Below are 27,930 nucleotides of genomic sequence, written 5' to 3'. Positions count from 1 at the left end.
AAGCAGACTGGGGCTTCCAGGCACTAGGCCATGTTGAATAAACTCCCAGGTGAGAAATTACATCTGGGACTATTTGCTCCCGTAGCCTATTGGTTTCTTTTGTTTTTCTCAGATAGTAGGAGATTTCTCAGGGATAATATGCTTGATTATGTTAGTCAAAAGTGACAGTCCAGAAGAGCAAACATCACATTGCTTATCTCAGATTATGTATGGTAACATATGCTATCATTGCCCCTTCTTCTGACACCAGTATTCTGTTCTGACACCAGTGTCATCCCTCTGTCAAGTAGTAGCAGACATCTGGGACCTTGCAGGTTAGCTTCCCCAGTGGAGGAGACATCAGTGATGCACAGTCTGGGTATACTCCAAGTGTAACTTGCTTTATTTATGCATACACACCAGTCCTCAAACAGAGCTGATCAAACAGCATGCAGTCAATCTCTTCTTTCAAAAATCTCAGTTCTACACTAACGCCAGGTTCCCAGAGAGCCATTCTATATCAAGGATTGATTCTAACCAGGGCCGGCTCCAGCTTTTTTGCTGCCCCAAGCGGCGAAGAAAAAAAAAGGAAAAAACAAACAAACCCCGATTGAGTTGCCGCCGAAGAGGAAGAGATGGAGTGAAGGACCTGCTGCCGAATTCCGACCGAAGACTAAAGCGGAGCGCTTGAGCTGCCGCCAAAGTGCTGCCGAAGACCCAGACATGCTTCTTTCGCTGGTGCCTGGAGCCGGCCCTGATTCTAACCAGAGACCAAAGCAGACAGCAAACTCCCCTGATGCTCACACAGCTCCTTCTTCAAGGACCACTGCCTCTACACAGAACACTGCAGAACAACACCTAATAACAACATGGCATGTCTTCCTATGGCTGAAAATTTGCTTGCATGCTAGGGAAAAGACCACCGCCATGAGGGAAAACCTGCCTTACCATTAGCGAGCACCAACTTTGCTGAATCTGGAGTATTAGGAAGTTTCTGGAAAATACTGATCTTACAACTCAGAAACTTCAGTTTTCCACCTTTACCACTGGACTCTCTGTCCTGTATCCTTCTCATCAATAAGGTCACTGACCCAATGGCCCTCCCATATATAAATTAGAAATTAATAGTTTTAACACCCAGCCCATAAAAGGACAGTTTTTACCTTCTGGTGTTTTGACTCTGCACGATTATGAAGGCCATTTATAATAGTGCTGGAAGTTTGCTAACTAGAACCACATTTAGACTGTATGGCATAATTTTGTAAGCAAGTTTATTACACTGTTTACTCCTGCCTTTGCTGCACAGTGAAACCATGGTACTGTTATTACTTCTCTATATTACTAGAGCCCACCAGTCGGAATGAAAGCCTTATTGTGCTAGATGCTGTACAAACACAAAGGAAGAGACAAAACCATTTCCTGGAAGAGTTTACAATCTAAATGGGCAAGGCAGACAAAGTGTAGAAGAAAAGAAGGATTATTATTCTCATTTTACGGATGGAAACTGAGGCACAGAGAGATCAAGGGACTTGCCCAAAATCATGTATCAAGTCTGTGGCTGAGCTAGGAGTTGAATCTAGAGTCCCAGTCTAGAGTCCTAACCTTCCTCTCTTTCATTATGGCTCTGGATAACAGTATTAGTGCAAGATTGTATATGGCGTTAGATAAAGGCCCTAAAATGACAGCAAATCTGCTGTACATGTGATCAAAATATTAACATAGTTGTTTTACTCTAGAAATGCAAATTTAATCTCACTAGAAAGCTGATCTAGGTGACCTTTTAATGATCAGTCTTTTCTGATCAGTTTTAAAAGACCAAGGATGGAAATATTTCATATTAAATAAATGAAAGAAAAAAAGGAAGAGGGGATCTGGCCTTATTTATGATATTTATCACCAGAGTATCTAAGGTCCCAGTCCAATGATTCTTAACCTGTGGCCCACGGGCCACTTGCGCCCAATCAGTACAAAGCTGCGGCCCATCTGACATCCTCAGGGCCACACAGGTAGTATCGGATGCTGCCCACATAATGGTAAATAGGTTGAGAACCACTGGTCCCAGTCAAATTTCCACTGAAATTAACTTCAGTGGGAGTTGGATGAGGTCCTCAATGTTTTGTGTAGCTTGGGAGCCTTTGCCCTCCAGACCATCAACATAAGTACAACTCAGGATGACTGTAAGTAAAAGAGATTGCTATCGGAAAGCTATCTGGTGGTCTATGTGAAATGAATTTGGTGGGTTGAGTCCAGTTGCTTGTGGACAGATGTTCACATAATAAAAAATACTGTCACAATTGGCTCCAATTGCCACTCTTCTTAACAGTCTCAGCAGAAAGGCCAATAATTAAATGAACATGGAGACCAAACTATCCTTAGTGACTGACTGCTTGGCCCCTTAGGAATAGTTTAATTTAACCATCATTTTAAATTGTACAGAATGACAAACGCATATGATAGGCACTATAAAGTCAATGAAATAAATAATGAACCCCCGCAACTCAGAAGTAGTCAGTTTTTCCCAGTGTTTATGGATTATTATACCACTGTCCATAGCATAAGTATTTTATAGAGAAACGGACGATTGTGGTCTCCATAAGGAACAAACATACTAACAAAAAGGATGAAGTCAGGGGAAAAGGAGAGAGGGAAATGAGAGCAGGGATGAGGAATTTACTGTACCCTCATGCAATTGTGCTAGCACCTCGGTGACAAACAAAGACAGGGTTCTCCTTCTGCCTTAAGAAATGTTAAGTGTGTTGCTTTGCTGACTGAATTTCCCCTTTGCTTGTTTTGGGATGGGAGAAGAGAGAGGGGAGAAATGCAGTAACACCACCAAAACTGTGATCATATTATTTATCTGCATGGTGGCAAAAGGAAACAATGCTATTGCACCCCATTGCCGGCAAGCAGGGGGCACAGTTCAACAAATAGAGACTGAAGGCCCCAAACCTGCAAACACTTACACACGTTTAATTTTATATACATTAGTAGTCCCATTTAAATCAATGGGAGTACTCATGTTTGTAAAATTAAGCATGTGTGTTAATGTATTTGAAGGATTGGGGCCTTTGTTTACTTTTATGATTTCAAAGAGGCAAGCTTCAAATTGAAGATCACAGAATCCCTGTGGCAACTCTTCAGGGTAAATCCTGATCAAAGCCTGAATATGGTTCAACAACCAGGCCCTGTTGGCAAATGGAATTTTGCAGGAAAGCAGCCATGACTAGAAACACACTTGTGACAAACTGTGGTTTAACTGAACTGAGATCAGGGGATCTGCATTGCCTCCTCCTAATCACATGAAAGCTGTGAGGGTGTCTGAATGACCTACAGATTCCCATCCAAGCTTTTACAGCCGGGGAAGACATGCAGATAGATTGCAGTTATCAGAATGCAAATTCAGTGCAATATGTATGTTTCACAAAATAAGTTTTTAATTTTTGTTGCTGTATTAATAAACCTAATGTTTGCTGCTTATTACCAATTGAAATAGCAATCATGGGGCCAAATGCAGAAGTCTTTTCAGAGTTTTTATTCAATCCTTAATTAAGCAGAACTCCTGCCAACCTCAATGGGTGTTTTGCTTAAGTAAGAACTTCAGGATTTGTTCCATGGAATTTACAAGTCTCGGCTAGAGATAACAATTCATACTATACTACCTGAAGGAGGAAACACTGTGTAGTGGTATTTTTAGTGGAGTTATCTGTTCATTAAATCTTCATACTGGATTCATTTACTTGTGAATTGCTTGCTTCTCATTTGATCTAGGGTTGCCTCTGGAATGTAACTTTTTTTTTCTTTTTGAGTTTCCCAGTACTCTTTTAATCCTAATTTTACAATTTTTGTTATGCACTAGTCACTTCCAATAAAATTCATTGAACATATAAATCAGATATAAGACTGGAAAAGTACTTGAGACTTTCTGGAAGCAAACTAGAACAGCGAATTACACTAATCAGCAGCTATGAAGTTTCAATGTTTATTTCATTAAAACAAAATGCATTTCAGAATCCTGTGCTAGAGACTGGATATGCATTCCAAAACTGGACAATTCTTTCCTGCTTGCATTCTCACTTCCTAAATGGCTAGAACAATTTATGTCCAGTGAGCTAGTGTTTTGACTTTTACATTACCAGGCAATCAATAAATAATAATACTAATAATGAGCTTCTAGAAAGCAGTAAGGCGCTTTGGGTGAAATTCATTTCTGTGGAGAAAGCCAGCGCAAGACTACACTCCATTTAAGTCCCACTTAATGTCAGGAGTTCAATGGTGCATAGGCATTGTATTGTCCCTCAACAGAGGATGAATTTCACCCTTTGTGAATTTATATGCCCTTCCACTACAAAGTTAAAAATGCTTTTGGCTCACACATAATTTTCTGCAATTATTTAAATCCATATAATATTGACATAGCCATTCATACAACATTCCTACAATCTTCCTTGGGATTCTGTTGCCTAAGTAATTAGTTCTTTCTCAAAGTGTGTAATTTATACTGGCAAGTGAGGTTAAAAAATGCTCAAAATTGACTTCTTCAACTGTAACTCCACACATTGCCTCAATGGTGTTTTGCAACATCTCTGTCTTGAGAAATCTGATTGTTTTAATCTTCGTTAAGGCCTTATCTACACAGGAAAATTTTATCAGTTATACCAATAGAGTTATACAGGTATAATAACTATACCTATAGAGGTAGAGTTATATCAGTATAGCACCCTTCCCTTTTTCCCACCTCCAGTGGACAGTTATTCTGGTACATGCGCAGGGTTTTTTTTTTTTTTTTTTTTGACACATCCAGGGTGACATAGGGTGAATATATGCAGGAAATTACTCTTCTCTACCTTGATGCTCCCACAAGAAAGTTACATGAATACAGCAAGATAAGAATAGGACCTTTAGGCATTTTGGACTGGACTCCCATTAACTCTTACAGGATTGGGATTTGACTCTGAGTCTCTCTTCATGAAGCACAGCATGTATCGTAACACAGTTTTTTGTGTCACCCCTCTGTTGTGATAACTATGCCAGCCTCAAAGGCATATTTGCCTGTTCTCCAACAAGTTTCCATGCTTTCTTCCACAACTTCCAGGAGCAAAACTTTAAGACCACAATTCTATCACCCTTCAAAGACTTACTTCTCTTGTGACATCTACAAAAACTCAGCCATACAATAATGGGTAGGTTAACGTGGCAGTTAGGAATAGCTGATTTTATTAAGTTTTTTAAAAGGGGAGATGATTTGGTACCATCACACACCACTGAGCTGTGCAATCATGTAGCTGTGTAAGCTTATTTTCATTATGCTCAACTCCTTCCTTGTTTGTCACATTCACTTGCTGTGTCTTGATTAAGTTGCCTTCAGAGACACTATTACTAACCAGAGATTAAAAAAAAAAAAGATTTTCTTCAGATGTTTCATATGCCAGGTGGATGAAAAGAGACTGAAGTCTCAGCAATCCCCAAACAGGATATTAATAGCAGATGAGGACACCTGGGATTCATTCTTTAGGTGTCCTTGACTTATAAAGCACCATCTTCTCTTTGAGTGAGATTATGTGTGTGCATATGCATGTGTGTGCAGTGGCAGGGAGAAGGGAGAAAATGAAAATGCTGATGGACCCCAGGCTAAGAAACAGGAGCTCCAAAAATAAAAATACTATATACTTAATATAGTGTTTGAACTCAAGCCATTAAAACCAACAACATAAAATTTCAGAGTTATGGTATTAGTCCATCCCTAACTCAGACAGAGTACTGCATCTGCTAAGGGATGCAGGAGTTCTCCTGCCAGATGAGACTATGCCTTGGTCTACACTACAAGTTAGGTCAAATTTAGCAGCGTTAGATCGATTTAACCCTGCACCCATCCACATGACGAAGCCATTTTTGTTGACTTAAAGGCCTCTTAAAATCGATTTCTGTACTCCTCCCCGACGAGGGGATTAGCGCTGAAATCGACCTTGCTGGGTCGAAGTTGGGTAGTGTGGATGCAATTTGACAGTATTGGCCTCTGGGAGCTATCCCAGAGTGCTCCATTGTGACTGCTCTGGACAGCATTCTCAACTCAGATACACTGGCCAGGCAGACAGGAAAAGCCCCGCAAACTTTTGAATTTCATTTCCTGTTTGGTCAGCATGGCGAGCTCAGAGGTGACCGTGTAGATCTCATCAGCAGGGGTGACCATGGAGTCCCAGAATCACAAAAGAGCTCCAGCATGGACCGAACGGGAGGTACTGGATCTGATCGCTGTATGGGGAGAGGAATCCGTGCTAGCCGAACTCCCGTTCCAAAAGACGAAATGCCCAAATATTTGAAAAAATCTCCAAGGGCATGAAGGACAGAGGCTATAACTGGGACCCGCAGCAGTGCCGTGTGAAACTTAAGGAGCTCAGGCAAGCCTACCAAAGAACCAGAGAGGCAAACGGCCACTCCGGGTCAGAGCCCCAGACATGCTGCTTCTATGATGAGCTGTATGCCATTCTAGGGGGTACCCCTAAAACTACCCCACCCCTGTGCGTGGACTCTGTCAATGGACTCTCACGCAACAAAAATGTGGATTTTGGGGATGAGGAAGATGAGGAGGTTGAAGATAGCGCACAGCAAGCAAGTGGAGAAACCATTTTCCCCGAAAGCCAGGAACTGTTTATCCCCTGGAGCCAGTACCCTCCCAACCCACCCAAGGCGGGCTCCCAGACCTTGAAGGCGGAGAAGGGACCTCTGGTGAGTGTACCTTTGTAAATATAATACATAGTTTAAAAGCAAGTGTGTTTAATGATTAATTTGCTCTGAAGACTTGGGATGCATTCACAGCCAGTACAGCTACTGGAAAAGTCCATTAACATGTATGGGGATGGAGCGGAAATCCTCCAGGGCCATCTCAATGAAGCTCTCCTGGATGTACTCCCAAAGCCTTTGCAAAAGGTTTCTGGGGAGGGCAGCCTTATTCCATCCTCCATGGTGGGACACTTTACCACACCAGGCCAGTAGCACTTAGTCTGGAATTATTGCATAACAAAGCATGGCGGCGTATGGTCCCGGAGTTTGCTGGCATTCAAGCAACATCCGTTCTTTATCTCTGTGTTATTCTCAGGAGAGTGATATCATTCATGGTCACCTGGTTGAAATAGGGGAATTTTATTAAGGGGACATTCAGAGGTGGCCGTTCCTGTTGGGCTGTTTGCCTGTGGCTGAACAGAAATCATTCCCGCTGTTAGCCACGCAGTGCAGTGTGGGGAGGGGTGAAGCGATCATTCCAGAGAATTGTGTGTGTGTGTGTGTGGGGGGGGGGGGGGGTTAGTTGGGTTTGTGCTGCATGTTAACCCGAAAACCACAGCCCCTCCTTTTAAATGGCCAACCCAACAGGTGCTTGGTATGGGAAATGAGGGCGCTGCTGTTTGAAACCATTCCCACGTTATGAAGGTTAAAGAAGCCAAAAGACTGTGACTTATGTCTGGCTGCAAGCCGAATTCTGTTGCCCGCCGGCCCTGCACGTGTGATCTCTCACATCAAACCGGCAGGCCCTCAATATAAGAGGCAAAATGCGACCTTGTAAAGAAGGCACATGTGCTATGTAATGTTAACAGCTTGATTCACCGTGGAAGAGTCTACCCATTGTTCTCTAAAATGTGTCTTTTTAAATACTACTCTCCCTTTTTTTCCTCTCACAGCTGCAAATGTGTCAATACTCCCATCATCTCCGTCCCAGAGGCTAGCAAAGATTAGAAGGTGAAAAAAACGCACTCGCGATGAAATGTTCTCTGAGCTCATGCAGTCTTCCCACACTGAAAGAGCCCAGCAGAATGTGTGGAGGCAGACAATGTCAAAGTGCAGGAAAGTACAAAATGAATGCGAGGACAGGAGGGACACGTGAGAGGACAGGTGGCAGGAGCAAGAGGAGAGGTGGTGGGATCAAGATGATAGGTGGCGTCAACGTGATGAGAGGAGGCAGGAAGCAATGCTGAGGCTACTGGAGGATCAAACTGATCTGCTCCGGCGTATGGTTGAGGTGCAGGAAGGGCAGCAGGAGCACAGACCGCTGCTGCAGCCCCTGTGTAACCAACCATCCTCCTCCCCAAGTTACATAGCCTCCTCACCCAGACTCCCAAGAACGCGGTGGGAGGGGCCTCCGGGCACCCAACCACTCCACCCCAGAGGACTGCCCAAGCAACAGAAAGCTGGCATTCAATAAGTTTTGAAGTGCAGTGTGGCCTTGTCCTTCCCTCCTCCCCTCCTCCACCACCCCACCCGGTGCTTCCCTCCTTCCCCACCCCTCCCGGGCTACCTTGGCAGTTATCCCCCCATTTGTGTGATGAATTAATAAAAAATGCATGAATTTGAAACAACAATGACTTTATTGCCTCTGCAAGTGTGATCAAAGGGGGAAGGGGAGGGCAGCTGGCTTACAGGGAAGTAGAGTGAACCAAGGGGGCGGGTTTTCATCAAGGAGAAACAAACAGAACTTTCACATCGTAGCCCCCTGACCAGTCATGAAACTGGTTTTCAAAGCTTCTCTGATGCGCAGCGCGCCCTGCTGTGCTCTTCTAACCGCTCTGGTGTCTGGCTGTGCGTGATCAGCGGCCAGGCGATTTGCCTCAACCTCCCACCCCGCCATAAATGTTTCCCCCTTACTCTCACAGATATTGTGGAGCACACAGCAAGTAGTAATAACGATGGCAATATTGGTTTCGCTGAGGTCTAACCGAGTCAGTAAACTGCGCCAGCACACTTTTAAACGTCCAAATGCACATTCTACCACCATTCTGCACTTGCTTAGCCTATACTTGAACAGCTTCTGACTACTGTCCAGGGTGCCTGTGTATGGCTTCATAAGCCATGGCATTAAGGGGTAGGTTGGGTCCCTAAGGATAACTATAGGCATTTCAACATCCCCAATGGTTATTTTCTGGTCTGGAAAGTAAGTCCTTTGCTGCAGCCGTTCACACAGACCAGAGTTCCTAAAGATGCAAGCGTCATGTACCTTTCCCAGCCATTCCACGTTGATGTTGGTGAAACGTCCCTTGTGATCCACCAGTGCTTGCAGAACCATTGAAAAGTACCCCTTTTTGTTTATGTACTGGCTGCCAAGGTGCTCTGGTCCCAAGATAGGGATATGCGTTCTATCTATCGCCCCACCACAGTTAGGGAATCCCATCGCAGCAAAGCCATCCACTATGACCTGCACATTTCCCAGAGTCACTACCCTTGATAGCAGCAGGTCAGTAATCACGTTGGCTACTTGGATCACAGCAGCCCCCGCAATAGATTTGCCCACTCCAAATTGATTCCTGACTGACTAGTGGCTGTCTGGCATTGCAAGCTTCCAGAGGGCTATCGCCACTCGCTTGTGAACTGTGAGGGCTGCTCTCATCTCGGTATTCTTGCGCTTCAGGGCAGGGGAAAACAAGTCACAAAGTTCCATGAAAGTGCCCTCACGCATGCGAAAGTTTCGCAGCCACTGGGAATCATCCCAGACCTGCAACACTATGCGGTCCCACCAGTCTGTGCTTGTTTCCCAGGCCCACAATCAGCGTTCCACGGCATGAACCTGCCCCATTACCACCATGATGTCCAAATTGCCAGGGCCCGTGTTTTGAGAGAAGTCTGTGTCAATGTCCTCATCACTCTCGTCACCGCGCTGCCATCGCTTCCTCGCCTGCTTTTGAAGTTTCTGGTGCTGCATATACTGCAGGATAATGCGTGTGGTGTTTACAGTGCTCATATCTGCCACGGTGATCTGAACGGGCTCCATGCTGGCCATGGTATGGCGTCTGCAGGAGAGCAGGGTGGCAGTGGAAGCGGTCGTTCGATGACGATGGTTTGCAGCCCTACTGCACCGTCTGCTGCCAGAGCAGGAGAGCAGAGTGGCAGCGGAAGCAGTCGTTCTACTGCACCGTCTGCTGCCAGCAGCACCCAGGACACAACAGCGGCGGCTGAGCTGAGCAGGCTGCATGCTTGCTGTGGTATGGCGTCTGCGCAGAAAAAAGGCGCGAAACGATTGTCTGCTGTTGCTCTCACGGAGGGAGGGGTGACTGACGACCTGACTTACAGGGTTGGCTTACAGGGAATTAAAATCAACAAAGGGGGCGGGTTTGCATCAAGGAGAAACACACACAACTGTCACACTAAAGCCTGGCCAGTCATGAAACTGGTTTTCAAAGCCTCTGTGATGCACAGCGTGCCTTGCTGTGCTCTTCTAATCGCAAACAGCCCAGTCAGCAAACAGCGCCAGCAAGCTTTTTAACATCCAAAGGCACATTCTACCACCATTCTTCACTTGCTCAGCCTATAGTTGAACTACTCCTTACTACTGTCCAGGCTTCATGAGCCATGGGAGCAAGGTGTAGGCTGGGGTAGGTGCAACCACGCGGTGCTGCTGGCTGGGAGAGCAGCCTGAGGCAGAAGCCTCCAGCTTGCATGATATTCCAGGCAGGACTGAATCTCCATGAGACGAAACTTAATGAAGAGAATGACCTGGAGTCACTCCCATTTATGTCCAGGCGCCCCTGACTGACCTCACCGAGGTCGGCCAGGAGCACCCAGGAGACAATGACGACGGCTAGCAGTCGTACTACACCGTCTGCTGCTGTGAAGGCAAGGAGCTGCTGCTGTGTAGCAATGCAGTACCGTATCTGCCAGCAGCACCCAGGAGACATACGGTGATAGTGAGCTGAGAGGGCTCCATGCTTGCCATGGTATGTCGTCTGCACAGGTAACCCAGGAAAAAAGTTGAGAAACGATTGTTTGCCGTAGCTTTCACAGAGGGAGGGAGGTGGGCCTGATGACATGTACCCCAAACCACCCGCGACAATGGTTTTGCCCCATCAGGCATTTGGAGCTCAACCCAGAATTCCGATGGGCGGCGGAGACTGCGGGAACTGTGGGATAGCTACCCACAGTGCAACGCTCCGAAAGTCAATGCTAGCCTCAGTACTGTGGACGCACTCTGCCGACTTAATGCGCTTAGTAGGGACACACACAATCGACTGTATAAAATCGATTTCTAAAAAATCGACTTCTATAAAATCGACCTAATTTCGTAGTGTAGACATACCCTATGTATTGCAATACCCAGGAACAAGGGTAATCTGACTGGAATAGTAACCTTAACCTTCGATGTTGTTTCTTTGTGGGTCTAAACCTTACTACTAGTTGAATAAAGCTTTTTCTAAGCAATAGTTCTGATTTTCCACTGTCTTGCAACTTCTGTCATCATTTACATCAGTGCAAAGTGGGTATAAAATCCTGCCACTCGTGTGAGTGGAGAGTTTGGAGGCAATAGTGTTTTACACCCACTTGGTACTCACATAAAAGGCTGCATAAAATGTAAGGCAGTGGACAATCTTGACCAATATTTTATTCTTTGCCTCCTCTTATTGTTAGCCCTTCACACTTCTTCTTGTGCTACTGCCCCCACAACAACTCTCACTGCCTTACTCTATCGTTGGCAGTATTACAATGTATTGTGAAAATGATATAAGTGCTATGTATAAAAAATTAATTATACTGTAATCTCATTTTCTAATAGTAGCTCTTTGGCCTCACCGAAGAGTATGATTGTCTTGGATATCATACGATCTCATGCATTAAGCAGCCTCACCATAACGTTTCAGAGAAGGCAGACCAATGAAACATCACAACATTCCTGGGGGTATGGTTGCACAGTCAACATCACATGCACATAATCCACCCACCTAGCCTTTTTCATTACTAGAGGGCCTGTTGTTTGCTTGCACAGCTATTACTCCCACATGAGTTTGCCTTTCCTCAAACAGCTTCAATTATAGCGTTAGCTGATTTCTGGACAGACTAAAAGGAACAGCTGCCTCCCTTTGGGCTTTCAAATACCATTTGGTCTAATTTTTTCCTCAGGAAAAATTAGAACAAATAGTGGTATAAACATCCCAAGTAAAACAGACATTTATAGTGAAGCATTGGAAATCTTTACTAATCATATATGCATCAACTGTACATGTGCCTATTGCATGCTTGCGTGTGAGCAGCTCTTTTAATCACTAAACTCAGTAAAAATAGACCAGCTTAATTTCCTTGTACAGAGCATATTTTCTAAAGTCTCCTCAATGGGCCAAATTCTTTTCTGTTCTAATTCCACTGAAGTAGTGCTCCCGGCCTCTTTGCTGCCACTTGATTGGGGATGCTGACCAGCAGCTTGTGCAGTTGCAGACCCTCTTGCCCTGCCCCTCCAAAATCTTTCACAGAAGAGTGGGAGAGAACTGTTGTGCAGCACTATTTTTCAGTGTGCTGGGAAAAGAGAATTCCTGCTGTGGGGATTCTCTGTGGATAGGATCACCTGGGGAGTGGAATTGTGATAGTATCACGGCCTTTGAGGCCTTCAAGACTTGACCTGGAGGATACTCCCTCCCTCCCAAAACTGTACTATAGGTGCCCATCCTGTGCCCTGAACACCTTACCCATAAGTTAAAAATCAGAATAAACAAGGAACTGCACATAACTATATCCACCTCAGATCAGCCTCTCCTTGACAATCTTGGAGAGGAGAAAAAAATCAATGGCCCTTGCAGCATGCACAGAAGGTTAATAATGCTGGGCTCTGGCAGACCAAGTGGGGAGCAGGTTCCAAAGCTGAGGACCTCTTATGGACTGCACCCTGCCAGCAGCTCCTTCTCATTTATATTAAAGTAGCTCCAGCTCAAATACCTCTCTTCATCTCATTTGTGGTAGCATACCACAGGCAAAGAGACAATCTCTCAGGTGACCAGATCTCAAACCATTTAGTGCTTTATGAGTTAAAAAACCCAACATGTTGAAGTCCACCCAGATGCTTATTGCAAAACCAGTGCAGATCATGGAGTAGTAGGAGAACAAAAGGTTAGAAGTTTATAGAGATTCTTGCACTCAGAGGTTTGGACTATGTGACCATACCCTACAGTTTTATTATTATTATTATTCATGATAGTCCAGATTCTGCCTCCTTTCCTCATGTTGAGTACTACCCTGCAATCAGTGGAACTACTCACAGGGTAAGATACTATTCAGTATAAATAAGGGTGGCAGGATTTGATTCTCTGTGGTGCAACTGCAGAGAGGAATTAAAATAGAGGAATGCTAGCTGCAGTATCTTATTACTGATATTATAGTCGTTCTGCAGTTAAACTCCCACTGACTCCTAGGATGTTTTTCCTTTATCTTTTTGTGAAATCAACAACAGCAACCACAAAAGCCTACCAGAAAAAGTCACATTGTGAATTTCTTTGCTCAGTTCCAAGTGCCTTATGTGTTTTTCAAAATGCTGATGTATTTGGGAAGTGGTTGCAGTATTTTGCATAACTTCTATTGCAAAATACTGCAATACTTCCAAAAGAAAGTCGGAATGAGAGGGTAGTTATGACACACAGGATACAAATTTAGGTTACAGCCAACTACTGTCAATATCACTGTATATAATCAGACCATGTGAAATGGGTTCTACATTGCACCAAGTGGCTTACCAGGAGGTTCCCCCAATGACCTCTGTGGTGCATAGTTTTATATTATTAAGTGTAACTTGGAAATAGAAGAAACTGATATTGATGGGATCTGTTCTTGATTTTGTACATCAACTCAGCCAGGAATGTTTTAAGGAAACCAAAACAACAATAAAAGTGAATTAAAGACCTAGCTGCAGGCCCAGATGACTATTATTGCCCCTATCAGGTTTTTCAGTATAATATTGGCAGGTTAGTAACCTTATGTGGCATCAATAATGTTGCTTTGTCTGAATACGCAAACTATGAATGAGCCAGGCTTAACTGGAAAATTGTTTCAGACTGCTTAACTATGTAAACTGGCCTAATTGCTCTGGTTTAGCTACAGAAACTTTCTTGACCCTAGGGATCTAATAATTGTCTGAGAGGTGCTAATAGGCAGGTTTATTAATAGAGGTGATCTGAAAAGGCCCTGATAGGCCGAAGGAATAGCTCAATACAACCTACATTATAATACCACAGTACTAGATTTCATATGCCCAGCATGTAGTTATTAAAAAAAAAATTCTTCTGGGAAAGTGGTTTTGCACTATGATCTCTTTCTTAATCCTCTGGCATTTTATTAATATTTTGAAACTATTAACAAAGTAGCCTATGTTACAGCCTGTGACCGAGATTTTGAAGTGATCCATGAAGGTGGACACTCATCAGCATGGAGTTCAGCTGTGTACACTCACACAGATCCTTTTATAGGATTGGTGCCTAAAAGCCTATACAATACATGAAAAACATTTATAACCACAAAATGAGAGTTTGTCTGCCTATCACTTGAAAAATACCAGATCAATTGAAACTAAAGTTAGTACAAATTGATACTATTAAAAAACCCAAACCAACAAAAAACACACCTAAGGTGAGGACTTGAATTCCAAGTTTCAGCCCAGAGTGAGTTTTTAGGAAAAGTTGGTTGTATCTTAGAGAAAACTGCATTTACAATGGATTGGAAGCAGATTCTAGACCAATAATAATAATAAAAACAATAACAACAACAGTAACAATAATAATAATACTATCTTGGACTTTCATTCAAGGATCTCAAAACACTCTACAAAGATGGATATTATTCCCATTTTACAGATGGGGAAATTGAGGTGAGAAGTTAAATTTCTTGACCAAGGTATCACAGTGAGACTGCAGTAGAATCAGGAAGAGAAACATACAGCTCCTTCATCCTAGTCATCCACTCTAACCACTAGAACAGCAACATTTTCAAAGTAATCAAACTTTAGGCAACTAAGTTTGTTTAGATGACTGTACTTTTTAGTAATGGCAGTGACCTTGCTTTAGAAAAAATTAAAGCTTTTAGAAAAGGGGTTTTTTAATGAAAAAAATCCACAATCTGTATGTTGTGTCACAGGAAATTTAAAGCAAACAATAACAAACAAATAAGTAAAGTCTTCTAAAGGGTTTCCTTAGAAACAGGTAGAGGGAAAAGGGCTTTCTGTTCTGATTTTTGAAAGGAACCTTTTGGCATCTTTATGGATGGTTATTATTAGAATTACCTGTGGATGCAGGTATGTATCTTGAAGTTCAGCACAGCTCTAATGATCTGTGCATAGTGGCAGCCAGTGATCGAAGGGCTGGCTATTTTCTGCTACTGATCCATTCACATTCTTCAGTGTTAATATTGAAACAGTAAATAAAACCAATTTTGATTATCTCAATACAGGGTTTGATGAGAAAAACTATTTAACAACAAATGTTTGTAAATGCTGCAAAATCACAATTCTGTTCCAGTGTTTTTGTCAACAGTTCTGACTATCTTTTGGGAAAAGGAAAAGCAAACAATACTGCAATCAAAGCCAACGCTTTACTCTAGATTTTGCTGGGATCCACTAAAACAAATTAAACATAGCCACTCAAAGAGCGTGGCTCTCATTTTGGGTTTGTAAAACAGCATTTTGCTGGTACATACTGCCTAGCAGGATACTCTATGGGCATGTGCTACATGGGAATACTCAGGAAATTTAAGATGAATGAACTAAAGGTGTGAATTTAAAGCACCCAAACTCCAGTGTGGATGCTGTCATTCAGAAGTAAAGTGGTCTTAATCTGCAAGTGGGGGTTCTACCAAAGCTCCGAAGCTTACAGCTATGGTAATGCTCTGAGTGATTATATTGCCGGTCTGTGGAAAAGGATTCTTTCTCTCAGGACCAGTGAAGATTTCCCCAGCATAGAGCTTGGTTGTTTGGGCTAGGAACTAGAGAAAGCATTTGGCCCCCAGGAATATTAAAATCCTACAGTGTTGTTTCTTCTGAAAAGAGCAAGATAAAAAGGTGTTTTCCTCCTGGTGCAGAGAGATTTCTCTTGAAACCCTGAGATCTTCTAATTTTTTTGTTTGTTTAAACACTCACCCTTCCCATAGGAGTCTCACATTCCTACTTATTAAATGTATAAGGGTGGAGCACAAAGGCCCAATCAGTACTGGGGCCCTGTTGTGCTAGGTTCTTTACAAACACACAGGTAAGTGCAATCCCTGACCCGCACAGTTTACAATCTTTCTAAACCACACAGTATTTGGATATTTTCCGCATCAGATTCTGGATTGCAAATGCTAAACACCTTTCAACAGGGCTGCGTTCCACTTCAGATAAGTGACAGCTATTACCTAAAGCCCCAAATGAAGAATATATTTGGCTTTCACATTATGGAATTTCTAATAATCAAAGTTTGTACTTAAAATGACCACATCTCCTGTCGTCAGCTGGGAACTAGTCTTAAAGAGACTTTTATTAGTAATGGGTTGGTTAATTTTCATCAGAAAACAGACTCTGGTTACATGTCCCTGGTATGTTATGAATGTATGTTAAAACCGACAATTATTTAGATAGATAAGGAAATTAAAACAAATCTACTTACTTATTTTATTTCTTACTTCATTTACTTTTTCTCCTAGGGATTTTGCTTCAGCAAACCTAATGACAGAAACAGAGTAACAGGTGGAGTTACTCAAAACTACAGCTAGAGCTATTTGTTGAGAATATTTTTTCTAACAAATCAAGACTGTATTTCTCTTTGCAAATTATCTGCAAACTCATTATTGTGAATGACTTGTTATCTGTAAGTAGCGTTGGTCACATTTTTTTAGACGGAATAGATTTCCATTGTAAAAGGCAATTTTGTTCAACTTGAATGTGTCAGTTTTGACAAAATTTTTGACTGAAAAAAGTCTAAATTAATCATTATGACTTTCTTGTTTTGTTTTGATAGTGTCAAAAAGTTTCATTTAATTTTGTTTTGACTTTTATATTATATGAAAATATTACTTTTAATATTACATGCAATATTTAATATAGTAATATAACATAAAAGTCAAAACAAAATGAACTGGAACAACGTCAAACTGAACTGTTTTTACCTATTGAAACAACATGCTTTTTACCTTATCAAAACTAAATGATTTGATGGTCCCAAACTGAAATTTTGTGGCTTGTTTGTTTCATGAGAAGTTTTGAAATTGTAGCTTTTCATTCCAATTCAGAATAATTAAAAAAAACCCAACCCAAAATGTCAGAATATCTTAGGGAACAGAAATTCCAAGTTTTATTTGTAAAGATTCACTGAATAGTTTGGATGAAAATTTTTCAGCTTCTGAGCTGTATGCAAACTGCTCACATCACTATTCATTATTTGTGATGTGTAACCGGTCACCCAAGTCACATAGTAAGGCTCCCTAACAAAATTTTAGACAGGAGAATAAGAAATGATGAATAGTGGAAATTATTAATACTCGTTTGTCCACAGATACCCTTCTTTGCATGCAAATGCAGGTATTCAAACAAAAACCCAGCCATATTCCAAACATTTGTTGAACTGAAACCCATCCATATGAAATCTTTCAAACAAACAGCAAATGAAAAGGGGCCTGAACATGGTGGAACTGAATCAATGACTTCAAAATTCAAATCAATGTATGGAAAAATTAGTTTTGTAGCATTCAACGAGTGCTATGCGTAGCTGGAAAAGAGGTTTTAAATATGTGACATTTCCCTCAGTTTATTTCATACTCTGTAGAGGATTATAACTGATAAACACCCATAAATTAAATACCTTTTCTTTCAAGCACATTTTTGTCCTTAATTTTCTTTTGCACTGTTCCAGTAATACAACATTTTCCTTTTACTTAATACTGCACATTTGTACCCTCCTTATACTAGCACAGATTGAGGTCTTAGAGTCTTACCATCTTGGGATAGTGGTTTGACGGAAAAATTGACCTTGGTCAATACTTGGATGGGAGACCAAGTACAACCCAGCCAGCTGCAGGAAGTGGTGTTGGTGATTCAGTAAATGGCTTTTCCCTCTGTTTTTGTACTGAGCTAATTAACCCTCATGTTTCTAGGGAGTGTTGAAAAAGAAAACTGAGGCTTTGACCACTTGTGATAATTAAAGATCCCAGGGAACTTTTTGCAAGAGTAGGGATGTTAACCCTGGTGGCCTGGCCAAGTTCTAGTTCTGGTAATAACATTCCTACTGCAAGTTTCAATTGTTTTTAACCTTAAGTCCTGAACTGTTGTGTGGTGTTTCTGTGTCTGCTTAAATTGCCACTTTATTCTATCATGAAGATGACTGCATTTCAATGGCAGGTGAGTGATTCCTGCGTGTGTAACATATGTACAACTATATTGGGCTCTTCTGGATGTGAGATCATAATACAACGAATAACACTTTTAGTGCTAGAGAGAGTCCTGTGGCACCTTTAAGACTAACAGATGTATTGGAGCATAAGCTTTTGTGGGTGAATGCCCACTTCGTCAGACGCATGACTCTCTGTTGCTTTTTACAGATCCAGACTAACACGGCTACCCCTCTGATACTTTTAGTGCTGTACATTTCCAAAGCACTGTACAAACATTAACTAAACAAACCCTATAACACTCTTTGGAGGAAGGTATTGGCATCCCAATTTTAAAGGTGAGGAAAATGAGGCACAGAGCAGTTACGTGACTTGCCCTAAGCCACACAACGAGTGTAGTGCAATTAATAAGTTCCTAGCTCCTAGCCCTTTGCTCAAGCATCTACACCATGCTGTCTTCTCTGCATAAATGTACAATGATAGTAGTTTAAGTCATGTAAACAATGGTAAAATTAGTTGCCGGTTGGAGTGACCCATGAGGCTGTAAGCTCATTGAGGCAGGGGATATCTTTTTGTTCTCTGTTTGCAATGCTTAGCACAATGGGTTTCTGGTTCACGACTAGGGCCTCTACGTAATTACTATGGTGACGCAAACAAACAATTTCCTTATTTCTTATTTCATAAAAGATGACTGCAATGCTTAACTAATAACACTAACAATGTTTCTAAATTAACTAACTTGAAAACTTCCTTGTTATCCTCTAAGGATCACATCCTCATGTATTATTCAAAATAATCTGCAGTGATTGGTTTCTGCAATCTGCAGTGGTTTCTGTTCAGCTGGAAATGTGATGTAAGGCAGTATTCCTTTCCCAAAATACTAACAATTAGCACTCTCAGCAAACTTGCTTCATCTACATTCTTACAAGGTGCCCATCACAATGATATCTGAGCACCTTCCAAAAAGAACAGCCAAAAGATAGGATCCAGTAAGTGGACTAAATTTCTCCATCTTCCCTAGGAGGCTGCTAGAATTTTCCTCCCCCTGCTTTCTTTGCCCTTTCTGTTAAACAGGTTGCAGTATCCCAGGCTGTTTGTGCTATTACTGCATCAGCTGACAGAATCACTAGCCTGCCAGTATCTAACTCAGTAATTTGTAAAGCTATTTAGGGTACATGGTATACAAAATATACTCTGTAACACCAAATTTATTCTAGTTTAATGGTAAAGGAAATTAACTCTATATACAATGGCAACAGTTGAAAAAGTCCTGAGGGATTTGAGGTATATTACAGGAAAACTCCATTGTAATAATCGAAGAAGGAAATAAATACCAGAGGGGTGATTTGCTGTATCAAGATTGTTGTGATGGGGCAGTAGCGTTGTTGCGAAATTTGGAATGGTTACTTAGATGTGTATAGTCATTCCTTGCAGGGTTTGGAGGCAAAACTACTGTACTTGACTGTTAACGGAGCCTTCCGCTGATCTGGATGAGCCATGCTCTAGCAGAACCCTGCTGGGGAAACCCACAAGTTGTATTTCTGTCTAGCTCAAACAGCAGTGGTGTAGAGTTAAGAAATATTGCTTTCCCACTAGGGAGATGTGGTTTGGGTTACTGCCCCATCTTAATTAGTCAGTTTTCCCCTCAGACTAGGTATTTTGGACCACCACATCCACATTTGCTCATGCTCACTTACTGTTAAAGCTGAATTCAGCATGGATAAGTAGCCTCTACAAAAAGGCTCCTTGACACTTGCTATTTATGACACAAGTAGGGAGAAGCCTTAGAAACATTCATTTGCATTCTTTTGTTTTTATAAGCTACTGTATTTCCATGAGTATTGACTTAATACAACCAAAGAGATATCCTGCAGTCAGGGCAGAGATCTAAAGAGAAACCTCCAAATGGCCTCTTTCTCTTTCTCCTCCCAACCCTTGGGCCAAATCCTGAGTTCCTTACTCACTGTTTCTTGGTCAGTACTCAGGTAAAATGCCTATGATTGAGTAAAACCAAAACAAACACTTCTGGGTTCAACCTGCTAATTGAATTATGGGAAAAGGTGTCGTTTCTGATTCTTTTCCAAGAAGAAATCTAGCATAAGGGTGCTCTCAAGGGAGACTGATCATCAGTATGTGAACATTAATGCTTACTGGTCAGTTAAGCAACTGTATTCGTGCAGTCCATAGGAAATTCACATGTAGCCTGAGTGAGTATACAGTTCCCTCAAGAAGACTGTTGTTGCTGAGATTTTAGTTGCCATCATAAGTAAAACTCATAGGGTGAAATCCTTGTCCCATTGAAATGAATGGGAGTTTGGCCACTGACTTCAATGGTGCAAAGATTTCATCCTTAAAATGCAAATATGACATATCCAAAATAATTTTTTTTGAAATATAAGTCTCTGTTTTTTCAGTCAGCATAAAAGCTGACTTTCTCAGAGGCCATCAAATGGGAGAGCCAACATCAGTTTAGCACTCATTTATTACAGACTATTAGGTGGCACAGCTTGATTCCATTATGGATTATTGCAGACTCAATCACCATGGGCCAAATTCATCCCTTGGTAACTACTGACCACAACAGTTAAACCAGGAGTGATTTGACACTGTGGTATCAAAGCAGATTAACAAAAGCTTGTGAGTAGAGGAGAAAAGGCAAAAATGGCCTAAGCTGGCAGGTTGGACAGTTGAGACTTAAAGAGGAAAATAAGTGGAAAATCTGGGGTAGGAGAACAAAGAAACTGAGAGCTTGTCTACATGGTGCGTTTCAAATGGGACCACCAGCAGGGTCCATACAGGCCAGACAGTGCACGGCCCACTAGTGTGCACTAGAATTTACACCTCTGTGGCACACATTAATGCACCCTGTGGACAAGCCTTCAGACCAGCTTCACATTATACCTCTACGTTACAATGAGATCTTGTAATTGGAAACATATGCTGGGGCTGGGTTTAGAATGTCTGGTGCAGCATGGGAAGCTAGATTGTAGTGGCTCGACTGGGACAAGTTTTCACACACGTTTCACTGGAAAATGAGATTTAAGATTTTTCTTCACTTCAAGGAATGGATGCTAAGAGAAGCCTCTCCTCTCCTCTCCTCTCCTCTCCTCTCCTCAATGCCTTGGCAGGCACAGACATTATTAAGCTTTTTGGAGGTGTAGTGTAGGAAGTCAAAGGCCCGGAACTCTGCCTCTGTGTGGTTACAAATATAGGCATTTAGGCAGTGCCAGTGGGCAGCAGCAGCAGTTTTCACTGTAGAGGACAGAAATGAATAGCAACTGTTCTGTGCCAGATGCATACATGTCTGCAGGAGTGGCCCTTATACCTCATGAGGCCACTTGTTTAGTGTTCCCCAAGGCCAGCTGAAGTAAAGGGACAGTTAAAGTGTATTGAGACGAAGAAACCCTACATTCTGTTTCTCACTTGAGCAATGACTCATTCATTGTATGACCTTCATCAAGAAACTAATCCTTAATGTACCTCAGTTTCTCCATCTGTAAAAACTGAGGAAAGAAATATTGACACACCTTTGGAAAGTGCTTTGTGGCTTACAGATGAAAAGCATTATTTACAAAGTTTAAAATACATATTTCTCTTATGCACATTGTTTTAAAGGAGCACCTGCTGCCTTTTTTTTTAATTTTTATTTTAAATCAAATTTAATTCAAGATTTTTATTGTATTTCAGTTATACAAAGGCATCTACAGAAAGCACCTATATAGCTGGCTCCCAGTGCTCAAGACATTTGAATTGTTATAGTTGTTAGCATTACAGTCAAGCTTTCAGTTTTATGTTAAACTCACAACCAACACAAACAATATAACTAACATGGAAATAAAAAGAAAAGAAATTCACCCAAAATAAGGTAAAAGAGGGAAAAAACCAAGAGAAAAAAGAGAAGAAAAAAGCAATTAAAATATAAGTAAATTGAATCAAAAGCTGCCATGATATAACGGAAGTGGTTATGCTACTGTACACAAAAATATTAGCATGAGAGGCTTGCATATACAGGAAAGGTATGGTAACCTTTAAATATGTATTGTGCGTAAGATCTTTACTGTGCAATTTGCAACTGGTGGTTCAGCAGCTGCATTCCAAATTACAGACTTGAGATGAATCTGTTTTTAACAAACATAATAAACTTTGAGTTGCAAATCTCCTTTGCTAAAGTCCACTGCAAACAGCATGAGAAATGATTTCCAAATGGATCAAGATTCACACAGCACTTGTGAATAATGACAATTGCTATGTATTAGAAATGGGGTACTCAAGAGTGTGGGTCTGAACTCCCTTGAAATTTGGGGAAATTTGAATCTGGTACAAACTTTGTGGTTTGGGCTGATCTCTACTATATAGTCAGAATACAAAAGGAAATATGCATTTTCCTTCACAATGCTTTGGGTCAGAAAAATTGATAAAAACATGCATTAAGTCCAAGAAATGATGGTCCTGATTCACCACTGTGCTACTCCAATTTTATGTTGATGTAATGTCACTGAAATCTTTTATTTATAAACTGTTTTATCAGTTCTTGAAAGGAAGAGATGTAAGAAATGATCGCATTAAGTTACTCATGAATCATTTGATCTATTAATCATCAGAATACAGTCATTTCTAAACAGGATAGTTCAATATGTATACTTTACAAAAAAAAATAAATATTTATCTACTTCTTACACTCTCATCATCTTGGTACCTGGGTGTCAGAGAATGGAAGATGTAGACATAAGAATGAAGTTATGCAGTTCAGAGAAGGTTAACAAAAAACAAACAAACAGCGAGTTTCAGAATAAAATGCAGAGAGGAGAGGGAGATAACCTGGGGCCTGATTTTCAGAGATACTCTCAAGTTAATGGGAATGGCAGCTGCTCAGTGCCTCTGAAAATAAGGCCTTTGGTGCACATGGGGTGGGAGACCATTCTAAGGATGAAGCCAGGAAAGGGAGGAGACAAAAGGAAAAGTTGGGAGAGAGACACAGGAGTATAAAAAGTGAGAGAGGTATTATAGATCCACCTTCATACCTCTGATCACCTCCCAAATGCCCTGTTTGTCACTGAATGCTGTGGGTGTGCTGTGTATATATGCCACATGCAGAAGTGGAAATGACATAGCATGGTTGGCCAGTTGACATTGTCTGATGTGTTGTAATTTCCAGGATTGTCACTGTCTTCCTTGCTGTGGATTGCTACTTTCAATATGCTGCTCTTCTCTAGTCCCGTCCATCTGAAGAGCTCAAAGTGCTTTACAACATTAATATGTGCGGTAGGAAAGTATTGCTATTTCTATTTGAGAGAGATAGGCACAGAAAGGTTCAAATGACTTGGCCAACAACACACAGAAAATCAGTAGTAGAGGACTAGAACACAGATTTTGTGAGTCCCTTTGGTATCTTAATTCAGTGCCTCAGCCTATAAAACTCTTTCCTACAATGGAAATTATATTAATGAAAGTAGTAGTCACATGACTCCAACTTTCCTTTACATCATTCAAAACTGTCAACGCCATCCTGCCATATATATTCTCTAGGGCTTGTGAGAGAAGAACAGTAATGCTCTGTGACCAGCCTGATTGCGCCTTATAATCTATTCTATTCAGGTTCTTATATAATGCCCCCAAGCACCTGATGGGCAATAAATCTTTCCCACAGGCACAGCTTGCTGCTGCCCCAAGTTTAAGTTTGAAGCTTGAAACATAGTTCACAAGAGTCATTGTGAGCCCTTAGATCCCTGGCTGTATCTCAACGTGACTCTCACTCACCTCTGTTTAAGAAGCTGTTTGTTGTCCTCGATGGTTACGCTGTCGACATAATCCCTCTTGAAAATTTCAAAAGCCTCCTGACGTCCAAGTGACATTTCTCCTCCTGATCCTGCCCACAAAATAAGTCAGAACTGGCTCAGTGGCAGCAGAAGATAGTTCACCTTTGCTTTATTACTGTTGCAGACAAATATTACAGCAAGCCAGCATACAAGTCCTTTAGCAATCAACAGTCACTAACACAACCAGACACCAGCTTCCACTAAGAGAAAAGGCATTTTTGGGAGCAAATTTTTTTACTGACAGATTTCACTGATTCACTTCACTTGGGCATCTTCAAACCTGAATTCTTAATTTTTCAAAATAACTTTAATGCTTCCTTAAATAAAACCAGAGTGTAAAAAAAATCTAAGCATGGCAAACAATGGCAAGTGAAAACACTGGTATTTTCATAAAGCAAATTGCACATTTTTCTGTGTTCCTCTTTCATTCCCCATTGCTGGTTTCCAGTTACCATCACTATGCAATGCCACAGAGCACGTTATATCACATTTTAGCCCAAAGACCACACTGAATATTTTCAGTTCACACATGGAGAGAAACTTTGGGCTTTGTTTAACTGTTAACTTCCTTCAGTGACAGGTCAAGTACTGAACACACAGAAATGGGCTGAATCCTGCACAGCACAGTTGCACTGTTGAGTATATAATATATGGAGATATCTTATCTCCTAGAACTGGAAGGGACCTTGAAATGTCATTGAGTCCAGCCCCCTACCTTCACTAGCAGGACCAAGTACTGATTTTGCCCCAGATCCCTAAGTGGCCCCCTCAAGGATTGAGCTTACAACCGTGGGTTTAGCAGGCCAGTGCTCAAACCACTGAGCTATCCCTCCCCCGTGTTCTTCTCTCACAAGGAAAAGAGAGGAGGACACAAAACACCAGAAAACTATCCATGATAGGGTGATGCCTTGTTTCTGCAGACATGCCCATTCACTACCTTTGCTCTAACACTTTGTCCCCCTTTTTTGTGTATGTCCTATGCTTTTATGAATAAGAAAGCAGGAACACAAGGGGGTTGAGACTTATTACACTATTTGCCACACACTATTTGCCCATATGCGTAGCCTCCAATCACACCTGTATCTGAATACAATAACCGTGGTCCCCTGTCTGTCCATCAGAGGGATCAATACGAATTTAGCCTCCAAAGCTTTTCTTTATAACCACCATGGAAAAGTCTCATTTACAAGACCTGCTATCTCACTTTCTATAGTGCAAATGTGCCTGGCTATTACTTATTAGCTCTCAGTACTAATTGGCCCACAGTTCCCTATAAGCAGTTACTGAGCTTGGTATCACCTATTTACATACAAATTCAAAGTTTTAAGGTGATTCAAGCTGACAGAATTATCTTACGTTTACGTATGGGTCAATAAATTCTGATGAAGACAGGATGAGATTCCCCGGGAAGTGCATGAGAACTGTCCAGGGAATGGAGGTGAAGTGGAGGGGATGGAATCTAGCATCCACACTATGGGAAAGGCAAAGATTAGCTAAGCAGCCTCTACATCGCTACTAATCCAACTTCTAGGTAGGAACAGGGGCTACAAGCCATATACATTTCCTATGGGGAGGTTTGTAGCCACTTGATACTCTTCACTTGTGTCTTTCTCCGGCCCATCCTCAATTCCTCCTCCTTCGTGGGTCATACAGAGCTAGCATGAAGCCCAACTCTATTACGTATAGAAGATGTGGAGCCTTCTGGAATGCCTGCTCCAAACAGCATCCACTGAAGTATGGAAGTTCTGCTGCACAACAGTCTTCCAGTACACCCATGCTATTGGGTTAACATCACTTGTTATATATCCACATGCAAAATATCATGGCTGCATGCTTTGTTAGTTACTTTGATTTAAATGTAAGGGAGATGGATATCAGTGAAACTTAAGTCTGAACAGATCTTGAGACAAACTGAATTAAGTGTATTTGAACCCAGCCCAGTTTGTATGGAAAACCTTTGAATTAAAATTATCTGGCCCTTATTCTGATACCCCTAATCATGCTAGTATGCCTTACTCCATGATTACTGCCTGCAGACCGAGGCACTATTCAGCATGAGAGAAGGTAACAGCATCTACCTCTCAGTGATGAACAACCGTGACTAGGGTGACCAAATGTCCTGATTTTATAGGCACAGTCCTGATATTTCGGGCTTTGTCTTATATAGGTGTCTATTGCCCCCCTCCCCTCCCGATTTTGCACACTTCCTGTCTGGTCCCCCTAACCGGGACAACAAATAAAAAATAAAATTTTCACTAAAAGTATACTCCAAAATATTGTCCTTAGTTTTAACCAACATTAATAGCACATCTGCTGCTAATTTAATAATTTGCCTTGAAAAAATAGCCCCAGAAGGAATGTCTGAATGGCAAAGCATGCAGAAATGCACCACCTTTTTCAAATAGAGAAGTTAAAATGGAGAGACTCGCTGCAATCTACACATCTGTTCAGCCCAAGTGAGCAGAAGGGGGTACAAAGGGATATTTTGAATGACAGTGGCCTGAAATGATTGCTCTTTCATGTCTGCCTTGAAGCAGCAGTTTAGTTTTACAAGTGGGATTTTATATCATTTTCTTCCCATCACCGGCACTAAATCTAATGTGCAACCTGAACTGGATGCTAGATCCACTCTTTTTTTTTTTGCAGAGCTTCAATATACTTGAGTTAGGTGCAGCAAGCCTCCATGACACTCACAGCTGAGTGCAAGAAAAACAATGCCACACCCTTATTGTTGGGTAGTTCTGCAGGACCTCTGTCCCTCTTGCAACACCCCCATCATTGCTCCGGATTGCATACCCACCCCGCCACTGTCAAACTCACATGAAAAGAATCAGCATGGTCATTTGGACTCTTAAACAGAGCTGATTAGCAGGAAAACTGTCTTGCCAGACAATCCCTTTTAACATAAATGTTTTAGATTTCAGGAATGGGAAAATGGAAGCTTTCTGATCTGTGGTTTCCCCTCAAATTAACAATCAATGTACAGAAGAGTGTAGAGGTGGCTTTGGAAGACAACATTATTTTAATAATTATTGGTTCTGTCTGGTAGAAATTTAACAGTCAAAAATAAAGATCATCTGCTAATCATTTTCAACGATTACATTCAAGAACAGCAGATCTTATACAGCTGTGTAAAACACAGAGAAAATTAGTTGCCCAGGATTCTTGGGAAGATCAAACTTTCTGGTTTTTTGGTTATTCTGCCATAATAAAATAGAGAAATATATGCAACAGTAAATAATTGTATTCTGAAAATGGTGTCCAAAGAGAACTATTAGGAGATGGGAAAAGACATTAAGGCTTGGAAAGAAAAACTAGGAGCGTAGGAAATAAATGTCTAGACATAATGCAAGCAGAAGACAGTCTGCAGAAGAATGCTGGGGCCTGAGGAGAATGATGGAAAGATTTTGGGAGGCAGGGAAGTGAGGGAAATACAGCAGAGTCCGCAGAAGAAATCAAGAAACTGCAAAGAGCATGGGGAGCTTGATGGGCTGGTAGAAAGATATTATTCCCTCATGGCTGAGCTTTTGTTCCATTCAGTAATGAAGATGAATATGGTTTGCAAGTGGACTCCTTCTCCCACTCCTGATTCTGTGCCTTCTTCCATGCTACCTGTGATACTCGGAATGAACTCCAATTTCACTAAGCAGTCTCCTACTCTACTTTCACCTCCATGAGGAAAAGAACCTAATCATTGCTGGTATTGTATCTGTACTATCCCTGTTTGAGCTTGAAGACTGCATAAGGCATTGCTTTCTGTTTTGTAGATTTTTTCCTGATGTAAAGTGGTATGTACATCTATAGCACTATGTTTGCAATATTGTTGTAGCCATGTTGGTCCCACGATATTAAAGAGACAAGGTGGGTGAGGTAATATTTTTTATTGGACCAACTTCTGTTGGCAAAAGAGACAAGCTTTTGAGCTACAAAGAGCTGAGTGTAGCTCATAAGCTTGTCTCTTTCACCAACAGAAGTTGGTCCAATAAAAGATATTCCCTCACCCACCTTGTCTCTCTATAGCACTATGCATAATAACAATACTAATAAAAATATA

General features: G+C 41.5%; 1 protein-coding gene across 4 annotated transcripts in view; it reads right to left on the bottom strand.

The window, feature by feature from the left end:
* The window catches only part of KIF6 (kinesin family member 6), a 271,652-nt gene that overhangs the window by 64,342 nt on the left and 179,380 nt on the right, over positions 1-27,930 (bottom strand). For 3 of the 4 annotated variants that reach the window (XM_054024404.1, XM_054024405.1, XM_054024407.1), the window contains 2 exons: positions 23,818-23,926; positions 16,344-16,399 (listed from right to left, as the gene is read on the bottom strand). The exons of the other annotated variant lie outside the window; for it this stretch is intronic. In XM_054024404.1, the coding sequence (XP_053880379.1) occupies positions 16,344-16,399; positions 23,818-23,926 (165 nt within the window). The remainder of the gene's footprint in view (positions 1-16,343; positions 16,400-23,817; positions 23,927-27,930) is intronic. 4 annotated transcript variants of the gene reach the window in all.

The sequence above is a fragment of the Malaclemys terrapin genome, chromosome 3, assembly GCF_027887155.1.
Source record: "Malaclemys terrapin pileata isolate rMalTer1 chromosome 3, rMalTer1.hap1, whole genome shotgun sequence".
Lineage (NCBI taxonomy): Eukaryota > Metazoa > Chordata > Testudines > Emydidae > Malaclemys > Malaclemys terrapin.
This window is presented reverse-complemented; position numbering and strand designations above follow the sequence as displayed.